This window comes from Rhinopithecus bieti, unplaced genomic scaffold (genome assembly GCF_001698545.2).
Source record: "Rhinopithecus bieti isolate Rb0 unplaced genomic scaffold, ASM169854v2 scaffold_425, whole genome shotgun sequence".
NCBI lineage: Eukaryota > Metazoa > Chordata > Mammalia > Primates > Cercopithecidae > Rhinopithecus > Rhinopithecus bieti.
In genome coordinates, this window is record NW_016803361.1 from 1,570,309 (window position 1) to 1,589,005 (window position 18,697).

The 18,697-nt window shown below is 49.8% G+C and overlaps 2 protein-coding genes across 3 annotated transcripts in view; both read left to right on the top strand.

The window, feature by feature from the left end:
* Positions 1 to 12,112, top strand: part of UBTD1 (ubiquitin domain containing 1) — a 63,836-nt gene extending 51,724 nt beyond the window's left edge. For both annotated transcript variants that reach the window (XM_017880162.1, XM_017880170.1), the window contains exons 2-3: positions 8,845 to 9,072; positions 11,044 to 12,112. In XM_017880162.1, coding sequence (XP_017735651.1) covers positions 8,845 to 9,072; positions 11,044 to 11,429 — 614 coding nt within the window. In that variant the 3' untranslated portion in view covers positions 11,430 to 12,112. The remainder of the gene's footprint in view (positions 1 to 8,844; positions 9,073 to 11,043) is intronic.
* A 1,527-nt stretch (positions 12,113 to 13,639) lies between these two features.
* ANKRD2 (ankyrin repeat domain 2) overlaps positions 13,640 to 18,697 on the top strand; it is a 12,028-nt gene continuing 6,970 nt past the window's right edge. Inside the window, 2 exon segments of the mRNA XM_017879785.1 lie at positions 13,640 to 13,763; positions 13,766 to 14,109. Coding sequence (XP_017735274.1) covers positions 13,655 to 13,763; positions 13,766 to 14,109 — 453 coding nt within the window. The 5' untranslated portion in view covers positions 13,640 to 13,654.

Here is an 18,697-nt window from a genome sequence, read left to right on the forward strand (position 1 = left end):
CCATACAAATGCCTTCCCAGAGACATGCACCAATTTGTGCAGCATATGAATGTTCACACTTTCCACTGCCCAACTTTTTGACTCCATACAGTATCTTTTGTTTTGTTTTGACTTTTCGAGATGGAGTTTCCCTCTTGTTGCCCAGGCTGGAGTGCAATGGCACAATCTCAGCTCACTGCAACCTCCGCCTCCCAGGTTCAGGCAATTCTCCTGCCTCCGCCTCCTGAGTAGCTGGGATTACAGGCATGTGCCACCACGCCTGGCTAATTTTTGTATTTTTAGTAGAGATGAGGTTTCGCCATGTTGGTCAGGCTGGTCTCAAACTCCTGACCTCAGGTGATCCACCTGCCCCAGCCTCCAAAAGTGCTGGGATTACAGGCGTCAGCCACCACAGCCAGCCAATATCTTTTTAAGTAAATGAAATTAATATGTTCATCATCAACTTGTTCATATGCTTAGATGAAAAACTTCCTTTTCTGTGTTTGTCTGTATCTGTGGCTAAGATTGTAAGCACCCGTGTGTAGGGCTGCAAACATCTGGGCATGTCTCCTATACATGCTTAACTTTGGGCCTGGAGAACTTGGTGAGTTATTTTTGTGCAGCGTTTGACCCACTGATGAAGAGAGCCAACACCAGTCCAGAGGTGCTGCGGCTGCCCTCTGCTGGCTCTGAGGTGCAGTGATGACTGAGAAGGCAATGGCTGGACTCCTGGGGCTCAGCTTACATTAACCCTGCCTGCCCCCTGCCCCTCACCAGCCCATTCTAAGATTTTCAGCCACAGAGGCCCTACCTGGAGGGTGAAGAGTTTGTCACCGCTGTATCCTGGGTCACTGCATTCATTAGGCACTGTTAATACTTGGAGAGGCTCACTCACAGTGTGACTGTCAGTGGGGAAGAAGCATAGAAATGACTGCTAGCAAAGCTGGCTGCTGTTGTGTAGCGGGGAGGCGACCCTGAAGGCTACTCTGGGGGAGCTCAGGAGGTTTGTGAGCCAAGGCAGCATCCTTCAGGCCACGTATGTGGCCTCCTGAGGTGATGACTTTGAAAGGGGCCACCATGGAGCTTTGTTTATTTTAAAGGTCAGTTCTTTAGTCTTCTCAAGAGAAAATGAGATGCATAGGCGCAGTTACAGCTCAGGTGTCCTTGTGTCACAGTCCAGCACCTCACTTGTCGGGCACAGAGCCCAAAGGTGAACATTTTATTTTGTTTTTGTTTTGGGTTTTTTGTTTTGTTTTGTTTTGTTTTGAGACAGAATCTTACTCTGTCACCCAGGCTGGAGTATAGTGACATGATCTCAGCTCACTGCAACCTCCGTCTCTGGGGTTCAAGCGATTCTTCTGCCTCACCTTCTGAATATCTGGGATTACAGGTGCCTGCCACCACGCCTGTATTTTTAGTAGAGACGAGGTTTCTGCATGTTGACCAGGCTGGTCTCGAACTCCTGGACTCAAGCAATCCACCTGCCTTGGCCTCCCAAAGTGCTGGGATTACCTGCATGGGCCACTGTGCCCGGCCATTTATTTATTTATTTATTTATGAGGCAGGGTCTCACTCTGTCACCCAGGCTGGCGTGCAGTGGTGCAGTCATAACTCACTGCAGCCTTGACCTCCTGGGCTCAAGCAACCCTCCCACCTCAGCCTCCCGAGTAGCTGGGACTACAGGTGCATGCCACCGCGCCCGGCTAATTTTTTTTATTTTTTGTAGAGACGAGGGGTCTTGCTTTGTTGCCCAGGCTGATTGTGACCTCCTGGCCCTAAGTGATCCTTCCACCTCAGCTTCCCAAAGTGCTGGGATTATAGGTGTCAGCCACCATGCTGGCCGAACAGTGAACATTTTTAAATGTCACAAAGCCTGGTCTCTTTCTTCTGTGGGAAGCCTCTCTTGTAGACAGTGCTGACAGCTTGGTTGTGCCCTTTCTCAGCCCTTGGCAGATTAGGAATGGCCCATGAGCTGGGCCTGCCCTCTCCCCATGTTAGGAGCAGCAGATAGAGACCAGTAAGAAGTGACATCTGACAAAGAGGAAGGAAGGCAGGGAAACTATAGATTCAGCTCAAGAAGGTAAAATGCCATTGAAGCTAAACAGCTGTTTAGGGAAGAGGCAGAAGTCCCACACCCAGGGGTCCCTGAGGGAGTCACTGTATAATTACTGTGACTCCTGGTGGATCAAAGCTCTTATTAGGGGATCATCCCTGCTAAATAATGAGAGAGAAAAGGAGTCCAGAAATCATGAAATGGAGCAACTTCCTTGGTCAAGGCATAAACACCTCCAGGCTAAACTTCATAAAAAATATCTGGATGAAATTGTAACCTTCAGTTTCTTCAGTGTGTCCTTTCTGTCCCTCATACTTAAGCCTTTGATAACCTGGTTTTGATTTTCGTGGCTGGCATGAGGTGGGGATTGCAGTTCATGTTTCCATCATAGTCCCAGCATCATTTGTTACACATAGTTCATCTTCCCCTCCAACCTGCAACAGGAATGTTCCTTCTCACCGCAAGCAAGTTCCCGTACACACCTGGGTCTGTTTCTGGGCTCTCTGTTCTCATTTGTCTTGTATACCAAAAATAAAATTCTAAGTCCTCCAACCAGCTGAATGGACCCATCTTCTCAGCCAAGGGGATTCCAAAGAAATCTGAAAAACAAGTCCAGGCCATGATGGGAAGGGGAGTCAGGCCTCATTATACTCTCCTCCCTTTGAAGTTCAGGCACAACTGACCAGCATTAACATTAAAACAGTCCAGGCGTGGTGGCTCATGTCTGTAATCCCAGCACTTTGGGAGGCTGAGGTGGGTGGATCACCTGAGGTCATGAGTTCGAGACTAACCTGGCAACATGGTGAAACCCTGTTTCTACTACAAATACAACAATTAGTGAGGTGTGGTGGTACACATCTGTAATCCCAGCTACTCGGTGTCATGCGCATCCGTGTGAAGAGACCACCAAACAGGCTTTGTGTGAGCAATAAAGCTTTTTAAATCACCTGGGTGTAGGCGAGCTGAATCCCAAAAGAGCGTCACCAAAGGCTGGTGGCATTATCATTAGTTCTTACAGTTTTGGGATAGGCAGTGGAGTTAGGAGCAATTTTTTGTGGGCAGGGGGTGGATCTTGCAAAGTACATTCTCAAGGGTGGGGAGAATATTACCAAGTACCTTCTTAAGGGCGGGGGAGGATATTACAAAGTACCTTCTCAAGGGTGGGGAGGGTGTATCGTACAAAGTACATTCACAGGGGTGGGGGAATATCACAAAGTACACTATTGCAAGGGCAGGGAGGGTGTATTGTCACAAAGTCAATTGATCAGTTAGGGTGGGGCAGGAACAAATCACAATGGTGGAATGTCTTCAGTTAAGGCAGGAACTGGCTATTTTCACTTCTGTGGATCTTCAGTTGCTTCAGGCCATCTGGATGTGTATGCGCAGGTCACAGGGGATAGGACAGCTCAGCTTGGGCTCAGAGGCCTGACATTCCTGTCTTCTTATATTAATAAGAAAAACTAAACAAAATGGTATGAAGTGTTGGGGCGGCGAAAATTTGGGGGGATGGTGTGGAGAGATAATGGTCGATATTTCTCAGGGCTGCTTCAAGGGGATTGGGGCAGTGTGGGAACCTATAGTGGGAGAGATTAAACTGAAGAAAGATTTTGGGGTAAGCGGTGATATTGTGGGGTTGTTAGAAGGAGCATTTGTCGTATAGAATGATTAGTGATGGCCTGGATGCGGTTTTGTATGACTTGAGAAACTAAATGGAAGACACAACGTCCAAATAAAAGGAGAAAAACAGGTATTAAAGGACTAAGAATTGGGAGAACCCAGGACATCCAATTAGAGTGTCCAAGGGGGTTCGGCGTAATTATTTGCTTGGTTGGTCAGTTTTGGGGCTCTATCCTTGAGTTTTTTATGTTGTCATATACCAAGCCAGATTGATTTGGGTAAAAACAACACTCTTCATTTAAACATATACAGAGTTCTCCTTTTTCAGCAGTGAGTAAATCGAGGCCTCAGCGGTTTTGGAGGAAAGAGAAATGCAAAGCCAGTAATTGTTTGTTAAAGGATTAGAAACGGCTAGGAGAGAGAGTGAGATTGATAGTGTGGTGGAGATAGGTAGGGAGAGGTAAAGAGTGACTGGAGAATGGGGGCAAGGATAAGAGTGAGTAGAAAAGTGAAAAAAAGGACTTCAGGCCGGGCGCGGTGGCTCAGGCCTGTAATCCCAGCACTTTGGGAGGCCGAGACGGGCGGATCACGAGGTCAGGAGATCGAGACCATCCTGGCTAACACGGTGAAACCCCGTCTCTACTAAAAAATACAAAAAATTAGCCGGGAGAGGTGGCAGGCACCTGTAGTCCCAGCTACTCGGGAGGCTGAGGCAGGAGAATGGCGTGAACCCGGGAGGCGGAGCTTGCAGTGAGCTGAGATCCGTCTACAGCACTCCAGCCTGGGCAGCAGAGCGAGACTCCGTCTCAAAAAAAAAAAAAGAAAAGAAAAGAAAAAAAGGGCTTCATCAAGGTGAAAGTATTGGAGGGTGCCCTGTTAGCAAAGATCGTCTATCCACTCCAAGAGGGAGTCAAGAGTGGCAGATTAGGGATAGCACTAGGAGACAGCCGGTACAATGGTTTGGAGGAATAGTGTAAACTGGCAGTGTAAACAGGGACAGGGCATTTACGAGTAGTTAAGAATGGTGAATAGGGGTATGGCTAGACAGAAGATAGTAGGGATGACAAGTTTGCAGGGTGCAATCCAAGTTGTGGGGGTGGTGATTGCATAAAGCCTGTTGTAAAGAGTAGGGTAAGGAAGAAGAGACCTAATAAAAATGAAAGGATGTGTTAGGCTCATAAGGGTTACTGTTATCCTTTAGAAATGCAGGTGAGTTTAAGGGAAGTAGGAGTGAGTACTTGCGACTTCCAGGAGGAAGAGGAGAGATCAGGCTGGCTGTCCAACGGACACAGTTTTATTCTGGAACAGTGAACCCAATGGGGAGGGTCCTGCAGGTGGATGGCATTTGAGGTACTATAGATGACTAAGTAGGGTCCAGTCCATCGAGGTTGTAGAGTTTGAGGGGTCATATTCTTAACAAGAACTGGTCGTCCAGCTAGGGTGTCTTCATATGGCTGGGAATCTAGAATAGACAAGAGAAGATTAGCAGCCTGGCGAATTTCCGTCTAGCCTGCTGGAGGACTGGAAGATAGTTGCCTAGAGGGCTGGTGTCTGGGACAAGGTTGGGGCCTAGCAAGAAAGTGCATCCATATAAAAGTTCAAATGGACTGTACCTTCAAATGGACTGTAACATATTTTGAAATGGCCCTGCAAAACTGTCTCTTATGGAGTATGTTTACATTTTCTGTAAAGAATCCCATTCCCTTTCCAGGTCTTTTCTGATGCTGAAGAGATTAGCTAAAAATCTGCCACTTGTTAAAAGTCTGAATAGGAAACATTTGCCATCTATTGCCTCTAAGGGCGGCCACCTATGAAACTTCATCTACATAATAAGAACCTTGGTCTCCACAACTTCTTATCTTTTTTTTTTTGAGATAGAGTTTCACTTTTTGTTGTCCAGGCTGGAGAGCAGTGGCACAATCTTGGCTCACTGCAACCTCCGCCTCCCAAGTTCAAGCGATCCTCCTGCCTCAGCCTCCTGAGTAGCTGGGATTACAGGCGCCTGCCACCACGCCCAGCTAATTTTTGTATTTTTAGTAGAGATGGGATTTCACAATGTTGGCCTGGCTGGTCTCGAACTCCTGACCTCAGGTGATCCACCCACCTTGGCCTCCCAAAGCGTTGGGATTACAGGCGTGAGCCACCGTGCCTGGCCCACAACTCTTTATCTTAACCCAGACATTCCTTTCTGTTGATTCGAGGACTTAAGATAATAACTCTTTCAACCAATTGCCAACCAGAACATCTTTAAATCCACCTATGACCTTTAAGTCCCTGCCCCTTCAAGTTGTCCCTCCTTTCCACACCAAACCAATGTATATCTCACATGTAATGACTGATGTCTTAAGTCTCCCTAAAACATATAAAACCAAGCTGTAATCCAACTCCCTTTGGGCACATGTTCCCAGAACCTCCTGAGACTGCATCACAAGTCATGGCCCTCACATTTGGCTCAGAATAAATCTCTTCAAATATTTTACCAGGTTTGGCTTTTTTTGTCCAACAGTCTGTCCCTGTTCCAGTACTGTGCCAACTGTAACTTTATAATTAAAGCTGATCATGGCAGCGCAACTTCTCCCACCTGATTCTTTTCTAGGAGCATCTTTGTTCTTCTATATAAAATTTAGAATCAGCTTGCCAGGTTCCTTAGGAAAAAACTGACAGGAATTATATTGGAATTGTATTACATTTATAGATCAATTTAGGGGGAGTGGACATCTCCATGATTTCTTTGAATGTTGCTTCATTCCCATTTTCCCTATTGTATCCTTCTGGAAATTCAGTTCAAAATTTTAGACCTAGAAGGGCATAGTGTCCCTTATATAGTCCCAGCTACTTGGGAGGCTGCTGGGGAAGAATACCTTGAGCCCAGAAGTTTGAGGCTGCAGTGAGCTATGATGACACCACCGCACTCCAGACTGGGCAACAGAGTGACCTTGTCTCTCAAAAAGAAAAAAGACATCCGAATCTCAATTATATTGTCTTTTTCTATTTTTATTTCCTTTTTTTTTTTGTGAGACAGGGTCTCACTTTGTCACCCAGTCTGGAGTTGGAGTGCAGTGGTATGATCATGACTCACTGCAGCGTCAACCTTTCTGGGCTCAGGTGATCCTCCCACCTCAGCCTCCCAAGTAGCTAGGTCTACAGGTGCACGCCACCATGCCCGACTAATTTTTTTGTATTTTTTGTAGAGACGGGTTTTTGCCATATTGCCCAGGCTGGTCTCGAATTCCTGGGCTCGAGTAGTCCATCTGCCTTGGCTTCCCAAAGTGCTGGATTACAAGTGTGAGCCACTGGGCCCGGCCTGTATTTTTCATTTTTAGAAGTTCTATATGGTTCTTTTAAGATCTTATTGGTTATACATATTATGTACCCACAAAAATTAAACGTTTTTTAAATCTCCTTGATCATTCTTTATAATCTTTTATTCGTATTTTTAAGGCCCTCATCCCTTAACTCAGTATTTCATAATCTATCCAGAGTCTTTGCAAATCTGATTCTTTTGTCTGCTGTTTTTGCCAGTAAAGCTTGTACTGCCTTGTTTCCTTGCATATTGACATTTTTTTTTAAAAACTATTACCTTATTTATTTTTCTTGGAACTTTATCTTGGGAATTATTTGAGGCCTTGTTTGAAGTTATTTTCCTCCAAAGAGGGTTTGCCTTTCCTTCTGCCACCTCACCACCCCAGAAACACTTTAAATTAAATGTTTGGCTTTAGAGTTTTCTGCCCCTACACTGTGAATTCCGATGGTGAACTACAGGATTTAGTCAGACCTGAGGTGGAACCCTCACTCACTTACTATGTGACCTGGGGCAAGTCATGTAATCTCTCTAAATCTGTCCTATCACCTGTGAAATAGCAATAGTAATACCTACTGCCTAAGCAAGGATGAAATGGGATCGTGTATATAAATAAACTCTTGCCTGGGATTCTTTCTCAGCGGAGGTCAGTGCCTGCTATTCTCTTCCTTTTGCCCCAGCCAGTGGGAGCAGTCTGGTGGTGGCCCCCAGCCTTAGTTCTGCCTCTCACTGTAGGACCTGAGTTATAGTAGAAGCAGAGTGCTTCACATCTCACTCTTGTGGTTCACTCTGCCTTTAGTTTTGAGATAACTGAGCCTCCAAAAACCTTTGGGAGACGCCTCTGCCCTCAGTCTTGACTGTGGTTTGGAGTTGTCTTAGAGATCACTTGGAGCTGGGTAACAAGAAAAATGACATTTGACAGAATTATTTTATTTGTCAGATGCTGCAGGAATTTTTTGGGGAGTTTGTTGATTATGATTTCTTAAAAAAAATCCTTGTGACTATACAGTGGGACATTAGTAACAAGATGTTAAAATTGTTAATAATTTTTTTTTTTTTTTGAGACATGATCTCGCTCTCTTGCCCAGGAAGGAGTGCGGTGGCACTATCACAGCTCACTGCAGCCTCAGCCTCCTAGGCTCAAGTGATTTCTCCCATGTTAGCCTCCCAAGTAGTAGCTGGAACTACAGGAGCGTGCCATCGTGCCTGGCTAATTTTTAAAAATTTTTTTGTAGAAACAGGGTTTTACCATGTTGCCCTGACTGGTCTAGAACTGCCGGGCTCAAGCGATCCTACTGCCTCCCAAAGCACTGGGATTACAGGCGTGAGCCACCGCACCCTGCCCCGCATGATCATTCATTCAATCACACCTGTAATCCCAGCGCTCAGGAGGCTGAGGTGGGCGGATCACAAGGTCAGGAATTTCAGACCAGCCTGACCAACATGGTGAAACTCCATCTCTACTAAAAATACAAAAATTAGCCCCGTGTGGTGGCAGGCATCTGTAATCCCAGGTACTCAGGAGGCTGAGGCAGGAGAATCGCTTGAACCTGGGAGTCGGAGGTTGCAGTGAGCCGAGATCGTGCCACTGCACTCCAGCCTGGGCAACAAGAGTGAAACTCCATCTCAAAAAAAAAAAAAAAAAAAAAAAAAAAGGCAACAAAAACAATGGTAGCATATGCTTTGCTAACACAATTATTTTATGTCCCTAGGTTGGTTAGGTGAAGTTTCCTGACTCTTCCCTGCTATTTAGGAAGGGCTTCAGAGACCTGAATACTTAGTAGCCAGTGCAGCAGGGTTTCAGGGTCTGGCCTGGGAGGGTAAGGGAGGGGGAGGGCAGGTTGCAGCTCAAGTAGCTTTAGAGATGCTGAGCCTCTCCTTCTGTCCTGCCCAGGACGCAATGAGCCCCTGAAGAAAGAGCGGCTCAAGTGGAAGAGCGACTACCCCATGACTGATGGGCAGTTGCGGAGCAAACGGGATGAGTTCTGGGACACAGCGCCAGCCTTTGAGGGCCGCAAGGAGATCTGGGATGCCCTCAAGGCCGCCGCCTATGCTGCTGAAGCCAATGACCACGAGCTGGCCCAGGCCATCCTGGATGGAGCCAGCATCACCCTGCCTCATGGTAAGTGGGCAGGGCCACGGCTTTATCCCCACTGGAGCTCGGGGGTCACCAGCACAGTTTGAGGGTGTTGAGGGGTGTGGAGCGGTGGGGCAGGTGGTTACTCACGTGTTCATTCCTTCAAGCAACCCTTACTGAGCGTGGACCAGGAGTAGGTACACAAGGAAAATGAGAAAATGAGACAGTCTGTGCTTGCCTAATGACACGACAGAAAGACATCAACAAACCTGCAAAGCAGTGTCACAAATGCACTTTGGGACCCTAGAACATCCAAGGCACCGACCTTTATTTTATTTTTTATTATTTTTTTTGAGATGGAGTCTTACTCTGTCGCTTAGGCTGGAGTGCAGTGGTGGGATTTCGGCTCACTGCAACCTTTACCACCTGAGTTCAAGCAATTCTCCTGCCTCAGCCTCCTGAGTAGCTGGGATTACAGGCATGTGCCACCATGCCTGGCTAATTTTTGTATTTTTAGTAGAGACCGGGTTTCACCATGTTGGCCAGGCTGGTCTCAAACTCCTGAGCTCAAGTGATCCACTGACCTTTTATTGGGTCATTATGTGCTGGACACTGATCTAGAAACTTCCACTGCATTAGCTCACGTAAGTTCATAGCAGCCTTATGGGGCCATGTAAAGCAGAGGGTAATAGTGGAGCTCTAGAATCACAGACTTGAGTTCCTTTTTTTTTGAGATGGAGTTTCACTCTTGTTGCCCAGACTGGAATGCAATGGTGCGATCTTGGCTCACTGCAACCTCCGCCTCCCAGGTTCAAGCAATTCTCCTGTCTCAGCCTCCTGAGTAGCTGGGTTTACAGGCATGTGCCACCAGGCTGAGCTAATTTTGTATTTTTAGTAGATACAGGGTTTCTCCTTGTTGGTCAGGCTTGTCTTGAACTTCCACCCTCAGGTGATCTGCCCGTCCCAAAGTGCTGGGATTACAAGCGGGAACCACTGTGCCTGGTCACAAACCTGGGTTTCAATCTGAATGTTTCCCTTTCCTAACTGTGTTGCCTTTAGCAAGGAGCTTCTCGAATTTAGAGCCTGAGTGCCTTACAACTGTAAAGGGGAGATAATTATTAGGATTCAGCAAGATACATATAACATGATTTAGTCCAGTCCCAGCACTTAGTAGGTGCTTAAGAGACAATAAAGATATTTCTCCATGCATTACATTTTACCAGTAAGGACACTAAGGCCCATGGAGAGCAGAGCTGTGCTGTTTCATTCATCCCTATAACCCCAGCATCTGGCACATGTGAAGAAATGAAAAATAATATGCCAGGATGAACAAGCCAGCACCTGGTGGAGCTGGGATGCCAGCTCAGGTATTCCTGACTCCAGTCCTGTACACCTAGTCATCAGGCTGTCCTAGGGAGATCTGACTGTGGGGTGGCCATGGCAGGTGTATTAGTCTGCTCAGGCTGCTGTAACAAAATACCACATGCTGGGTGACTTAATCAAGAGACATTTATTTCCCACAGTTCTGGAGGCTGGGAAATCTGGCATCATGGTGCTGGCCAGTTCAGATTTTGGTGAAGACTCTCTTGCTGGCTTGCAGGTGGCTGCCTTCTTGCTGTGTCCTCACATGGGGAGCGAGTGGAGAGTGAGATAGTGCTCTAGTGTCTCTACAAGAACTATAAGCCAGGGCAGTGGAGCACACCTGTAGTCTCAGCTGCTCGGGAGGCTGAGGTGGGAGGATTGCATGAGCCCAGGAGTTTGCGATCAACCTAGGCAACATAGGGAGATCTTGTCTCAAAAAAAAAAAAAAGAACCATCCTTCCGATCAGTGGACCAGAGGGTCAGGGCCTCACCCTATGACCTCATTTAACTTTAATTATTTCTCTATAGGCCCTGTGTCCAAATACAGTCACACTGGGAGTTAGAGTTTCACCATATGAATTTGGGGGAACCCGAACATTTAATCCATGATAGTGGATCCCCAAGCTGACTCTGACCTCCCTGCCTCTCCTGTAGGCACCCTCTGTGAATGCTACGATGAGCTGGGCAATCGCTACCAGCTGCCCATCTACTGCCTGTCACCGCCTGTGAACCTGCTGCTGGAGCACACGGAGGAGGAGAGCCTGGAGCCCCCCGAGCCCCCACCCAGCGTGCGCCGTGAGTTCCCACTGAAGGTGCGCCTGTCCACAGGCAAGGACGTGAGGCTCAGCGCCAGCCTGCCCGACACGGTGGGGCAGCTCAAGAGGCAGCTGCATGCCCAGGAGGGCATCGAGCCATCATGGCAGCGGTGGTTCTTCTCCGGGAAGCTGCTCACAGACCGCACACGGCTCCAGGAGACCAAGATCCAGAAAGATTTTGTCATCCAGGTCATCATCAACCAGCCCCCACCACCCCAGGACTGATGGGCCCATGGACCCCTGGGAAGAGGCCCCGCCTGGAGCACTAGGCCTCTGCCCTGCTGCTGCCTTCCAGTACTGTCATTTTCTGCAGGGACCCTCCCCTCAGCTTGGCTGATGGGTGAGCTGTGAAGGGACCCTGCCTTTCAGGGCACTATGTGCCACCAGTTCCCAGTACCCAGGGAGCAGGTGGCCACACACAGGCCTTGCAACCTTGTCAGAGAAAAGGCAAATGGGGCCCTCACCCTGCCTCTCTCCCGCAGCAGGTTCGAGCCACGAGGGCCAGCCAGGAGGCCCCTGGAGCCCAGATCTGTCATCTGGTGCTGCCAGCTGTGCTCACTCCGGTTTTCTGCTCAGGGTCTGAAGCAGCTGCTGTCTCCCTCCTCTGCCCCCATCCCCCGGCTCTCCCCTGGGCACAGTGCCACTCCCTTGGAAGGGAGGGAACCACCCGTGAGCCCCAGGGCTCGGGAAGCCTGAGGCGGGCCTCTGCCTCTCCCTGCCCCCAGCACAATTGGCAGAGATGAGGCGGGTGGTGGACGGCTGGGCTGTCGTGGCAGGGTCTGCACAGGACCATGTTCTGGCTATAACCCAGGCAGTGGGAGGTTTGCAGCCTCGTCATGGCCCCCACAGCAGGTCCCTGTGGACAGACATATCTGCATATTTATCAATAAAGCCTTTTGCTCCTTCTCGCTTGCCTGGCATTTGACTGAATTCTCCTGCAGCCCTGTGGGGTTCCTGGAGCTGTTCTGGTATGGGAACAGGTGGATGCCTGGCCTCTCCAGCTGCTCTGGGCATGCAATCTCCAGCAGAGTGAGCCTGGAACTGCCAGTCTTCTGGGCCCTGATCCCAGCTCCCTTGGTGTCCTCATGAGTCCTTAGGAAAAGCCACTCAACCTCTGAACCCTCTTTGCTTTTCTTTTTTTTTTTTGAGACGGAGTCTCGCTCTGCCGCCCAGGCTGGAGTGCAGTGGTCGGGTCTCAGCTCACTGCAAGCTCCGCCTCCTGGGTTTACGCCATTCTCCTGCCTCAGCCTCCCAAGCAGCTGGGACTACAGGAGCCCGCCACGTCGCCCGGCTAGTTTTTTGTATTTTTTTTTTAGTAGAGATGGGGTTTCACCATGTTAGCCAGGATGGTCTCAATCTCCTGACCTCGTGATCCGCCCGTCTCGGCCTCCCAAAGTGCTGGGATTACAGGCTTGAGCCACCGCGCCCGGCCTGCTTTTCTTTAAAGCAGAGCCATGCTGCCTGCCCTGCCTCCTCCATCAGTTGCTGGGAGGATTAAGCAGGAAGACAGATGTGAAAGTGCTTGCAAGGCGAAGACAGCACCTCAGGAAGGTGGTCTGCTCCTGTGGCAGGAGGGGCTCACTTCCGGCCCTTGGAGATGCTGTACCCATCGTGATGTTAAAGCAAAATCTCTGACAGATTTAGATCATGTGTCAGAGGTTTGTGTCAGATTCCCAGCAAGGGAACCGGAGAGGAAAAGGAACCAGTTCCTCATGCTTCCTAGGGGCATGTGTGCATATCTGAAGAGAGGGGAATCTTATATAAGGCTATTTAGCTGAGGGCAGCCACCAGCCAGGTGAGCCTTACAGAAGCACAGGGCCGGGTGTCTGCAGTTCCCTAGCAGGTTAACCTGAGTCACAGTGAATTCAGTGGAACTGAGCAAGTACAGATCTGATTTTGCTCCAGTTGGAAGTATTTTTCCTTCTTAGTGAGCATGGACAGCCTCCTGGCCAGGGAAGTCTAGCATTGTCTGGGCCTGGCAAGGAAACCCTGGGAGGGCAGGAGGATCCAGAGTAGCTGCTGCTCCTTGCCAGCTGGGCTTAGTGCTTTCCGGAGACCCCGCTCTTGAAGCAAGACTCTGTAAGCCCTGCAGAGGTTCCCTGAGCACTTACCAAGGGAGGAGACAGATTGGATAAGGTTTGTTCATGACTAAAAGTCACCCAGCCAAATGCAGTGATGCTTAACTGGGGAGCATGTGGGACCCCGGAGAGCCGAAGGTCAGCGTGAGCTGTGATCAAAGAGGGAGACAGCTGCCCTGCCTGCTACCACGGCCCTGGGCTGGACAAGTAGAGTGTGACCCTCCTCACAGCCAGCAGGGCCTGTCTGCAGGACAGCCTGGGAGTACAGAACTGTCCTGGGTCCCCACGTTTGGTTTTCAGGCCCTCTTCCTGGAGCTGGCTGAGTAGGGTTTCCAGGCATCCAGCAGGGGGCACTGTCATCTGGGCTGGAGCATGCAGCCGGCAGGTCCCTTGTGCAGCCCAGCTGCCTTGGCTAAGGCCCAGCCAGGCCCAAGCACTCAGGACAGAGGCTGGAGAGGCTCCTTCCTACAGCCCTGCTCTTGGACACGGTGCCCTCCAGCTCTAGTAGGCCAGGAGTTGATGGGGCAACTGGCCCTGTTCCCTGGCCCTGGCTCCCCCTGCTCCCTGGGGCTGCCCGAGGTGAAGGTGACAGGTGGGGGAGGCAGGTGGAGAATTGGGCCAGTGAGCTCATGGCAAAGGCGCCCAGCTGGGCAGGGGTGGGTGCTCTGGCCTATAAAGCCCCCGAGGCCCTGTGGCCTGCAGAAGCGGTTGTGGACGGCACCATGGAGGACTCCGAGGCGGTGCAGAAGGCCACGGCGCTCATCGAGCAGCGGCTGGCACAGGAGGAGGAGAATGAGGTGCGGGCAGGGGTGGAGGTGCCCAAGGGAGTCTGAGGAGATCCAGCTCTGTTGTCAAGGGGAGGGAGAGCCTGTCTGCTACACCTGTGGTGGGGAGGGGGTTAGATGTCCCCAGGGGCCCAGTTGGGCCTCATTCCTGTTTCAGGGTATTGCTGGCAGCAGAAGACTGAGGCTTCAGCCTCCAAAACTGAGTCAGTGGGGTGGGGAGCTGGGCTGGGCCTCCTAAGAGTGCTCACCCTCCTGGGCCTTGAGAGACAGTGGGCTGTACAAAGCAGACAGCTGGGTGCTCCCTGGGACTGTCAGGAATGTGTGGCCCTGTGATGCTCCAGTGACGGACTAGAAGGCTGGGGCAGGGGAAACTCCAGTGTTTGGCCACTGAAGAAGAGAGTAAAGAACAGTGAGGAAGGGATGCTGGGAAAGGAAGCATGGATTTTGCCAGCCTGCTGGCCACCCTTGGGGAGACCTTTGGAATGTGGTGTTCTGGGCAATTGCATTTTCTCTGGGATAAGGAAGTGGAGCGGTGGCAGGGGGTGCTGGCTTGTCCTGCTCTTCATTCTTTTTTTGAGACGGGGTCTCCCTCTGTCGCCCAGGCTGGAGTGCAATGGCACGATCTTAACTCACTGCAACTTTTTCCTCCTGGGTTCAAGCGATTCTCCTGCCTCAGCCTCCTGAGTAGCTGGGATTACAGGCATGCACCACCATGCCTGGCTAATTTTTGTATTTTTAGTAGAGATGGAGTTTCACTATGTTGGTCAGGCTGGTCTCGAACTCCTGGCCTCTGGTGATCTACCCACCTCGGCCTCCCAGAGTGCTGGGATTATAGGTGTGAGCCACCGTGCCCGGCCCCTATTCTTCATTTTATTTAAACTAATACTTCATCTAGTGTCAGCTGTGCCAAGAGCCCAGAGCTATAGAAATGGGTGGACCAATAAGGCCCAGACCATGCCTTCTTTTTACCAACCCAGCATTCATTTTAGCCCACTTGTCGGCTTCATAGTCAACTAAGAAACAAGGCAAAGGGAAGAAATGACTAAATAGAGGTGTGAATCAGAAGTGGAGGAACACAAGGGGCTCATGAATTGTTCTGAGGGCCTTCAAGGACTTCTCTGTGGACAGGGCCAGGTGCAGTGGCTCAAGCCTGTAATCCCAGCATTTTGAGATCTGAGATTCGAGGTGGGTGGATCACTTGAAGTCAGGAGTTCAAGACCAGCCCAGCCAACATGGTGAAACCCCGTCTCTACTAAAAATACAAAAATTAGCCAGGAATGGTGTTGGGCACCTGTAATCCCAGCTACTCAGGAGGCTGAGGCAGGAGAATTGCTTGAACCCGGGAGGCGGAGGTTGCAGTGAGCCGAGATTGCACTACTGCACTTCAGCCTGGGTGACAGAGGGAGACTCCGTCTCAAAATAAATAAATAAATAAAAATAAATAAATAAAGAGACTCCTCTGTGGACAGGAGGATACCTGAGCTGGGCCTTCAAGGGGACTCAGTGGAGTCCAGGATGGTGGAGGGTATTCCAGCCTCAGGAAATGCAGGAGCTGAAGTTTCCATGAGTGAAAACGTGGCAGTTTTGAGAAAATCTGGTAGTAGGGCTAAGGCTGGAGAGATACAAGCCAGAGAGGGCCATGTTCTGTGGGTAGTGAGGCGCCACTAAATGTTATTGAGTGCAGGAGATTGGTGTCATCTGCCCTATTTTAGGAAGGCAGCTCTGATGGCCCTGAGGACTTGTTGGAAAAGGCTGGCCCTAACAGGAGTGGAGGGGAGGAGATAAATCAGTTTGGAGGTAGATGCCATTCAAAAAAAGGAGTGTGACTGAATGAGGGGTGAGGAGGAAGGAAGGGTCAGGACCCCAAGGGAAGAAGAGATGAGGTCAGGAAAGAGCTTGGACTGAGCCCTGGCTGGGGCAAGCATCCGTGGATCTCTAGGAATCCTACTTCTCACTCCCCCAAGGGCATGTACCTATGGTTGGCTGGTGCCAGGCAGGTGAGTCATGCTGCTATGCCAGTTCTGGACTGCTGCCAGTAGACACAGGGACCTTCAGCGAGGGGATGCAGAGCAGTCCTCTTCCGTTCATTCATCCAATAAATATAGCTACAGAGCTGGCAGCACACCAGTGCCAGGCCCTGTGCAAAGCATTTTACAGGCATTCTCTCTTTTAATCTGCATGACAATCTATGAAGTAAGGTGGGAGCTTTGTGTGTTTCATGAACTCACATTCAATGCAGCAAACAGTCACTGAGCACCTACTGTATGTCAGCCCACAAAGACCTGAAATGAAGAGCTCTAGGGTCTGGGGAAGATGTGGGTGAGCATTAGAGTCCCCAGGTGTCTCTACCAGGACCCAGCCTGGCAGGGTTCTTGGAGGAGAGCCTCTGTTTAGCCTGTGCACAATCCCCAGGGTGGGAAGGGAAGGAGGGTCCCAGAGGCCAGCACAGGGGCTGGAGTTCTACTGTGGTGAGCTTACTGGGTTAGGTCATCACTGAGAACTTAAGGGTTAGCAGAGATGCTGAGCCTGCTTGTCATCATCCATTCACTCATTCATTCATTCATTCATTCACCAGTCACTAAGCACCTACTATGTGCTAGGGCCTGTCACAGATGCTGGGGACACCAAGATGATTAAGACACAAGCTGGGGAGCTGCAGTGGCTCAGGCCTGTTGTCCTGGCATATAAGGAGGCAAGGCTAGGCGTTCAAGGCCAGCCTGGATAACATAGAAACCTCTCATCTATATAACAACAGCAAAAAAAATTATAGCCAGGTGCGGTAGTTCACACCTGTAATCCCAGCACTTTGGGAGGACAAGGCAGGCAGATTGCCTGAGCTCAGGAGTTCGTGACCAGCCTGAGCAACGTGGTGGAACCCCGTCTCTACTAAAATACAAAAAATAATTAGCCGGGCGTGGTGGTATGCGCCTGTAGTCCCAGCTACTTGGGAGGCTGAGGCAGGAGAATCACTTGAACCCAGGAGGTGGAGGTTGCAGTGAGCCGAGATCGCGCCACTGCACTCCAGCCTGGGTGACAGCGGGACTCCATCTCAAAAAAAAAAAAAAAAACACACACACAAGCTGGCTCTCTGGGTGCTCCCTGAGGAGCCCAGCCAAAGTCCCACATGCAGCAGTAGCTGCAGCCCCGGGTTATCTTTCATTCTTGGAAGAAGATGCAGTGTTTCAGGTTAGGCCAGCACTGAGACCTCAAACCATGAAGCCCAACATGAAAGGGAGAAAGCAGTGGCTAATAGAACCTTCAGAATGAAGACCTGGGGAATCGGCTCTCAAAACCACCTTGAAGGAGCAAAAAGGAGCAAATGTGGGAGCTCAGGGAGGAATGGGAAAGGGACCTGAGTGGTCTGTAAGCGTGGCCTCCTTCCCGGCTGCCACATTGACTCAGGACTCTCCAACCTGGGCAATTGTTCCCGGACTCATAGCCACACAAGCTGCCTGGTGGGGACTGCAGAGATGGGGGTGCCAGCACATCACAAAGAGAGAAGAAACAGTCCAGGAAAATCAGAGGGCAAATGCAGAGACCTGGCAGGCAGTTGGACCTGGATTACAGTGAAAAGAAGGTTAAGACTTAGAGCCCATTTCAGGCTGAAGGCTGAGGAGCTGCTGCTCCCATCACCAAGTTCCCCTGAAAGCACTAGTTTCCAAGCTCTAGACTTCACAGATCAGTGAAATCTGAGAGAGAAACAAAAAGGTATCTAACAAAGGAGTTGCCAAATTTTATATTGCAAAGTAAGACCATTTAAGATATAATCATCTCTCATCATAATTATTTCATCAAAGTGAATTATTTGCTTATTTTTAAAACTTATTTACTTTTTTTTAATTCATTTTTTTGAGACCGAGTCTCACTCTGTTGCCCAGGCTGGAGTTCAGTGGCACTATCTTGCCTCACTGCAACCTCCACCTCCCGGGTTCAAGTGATTCTCCTGCCTCAGCCTCCCGAGTAGCTGGGACTACAGGTGTGTGCCAATACGCCTGGCTAATTTTTGTATTTTTAGTAGGGATAGGGTTTCGCCATGTTGCCTATGGCTGGTCTCGAACCCCTGGGCTCAAGCAATCCACCTGCCTTGGCCTCCCAAAGTGCTTGGATTATAGGCGTGAGCCGCTGTGCCTGGCCTATTTATTTTTTGAGGCAGGGTCATTCTCTCTCTGTCTCACTGTCACTCAGGCTGGAGTGCAATGGCATGATCTTGGCTCACTGCAACCTCCCCTTCCTGGGCTCAAGTAATCCTCCCACCTCAGTCTCCCAAGTAGCTGGGACTACAACAAAATCCACCATGCTTGGCTAATTATTTAAATTTTTTATAAAGATGGGGTCTCACTATATTGCCCGGGCTGATCTCAAACTTCTGGCTCAAGCGATCCACCCACCTCAGCCTCCCAAAGTGCTGGGATTACAGATGTGAGCCACTGTGCCTGGTCTATTTATTTTTAGAGACACGATCTTGCTATGTCTCTGGAGCTGGTCTCGAACCCCTGGGATTGACAAATGTTTCTGTCCCAGCTACTCCCTCCCCAGTAGCTGGGACTAAAGGCTGGCACCACCACACCCAGCCAAAGTGAATTTTTAGGGCCAAAAAAGTAAAGAAAAAAAAGGCCGGGCGCGGTGGCTC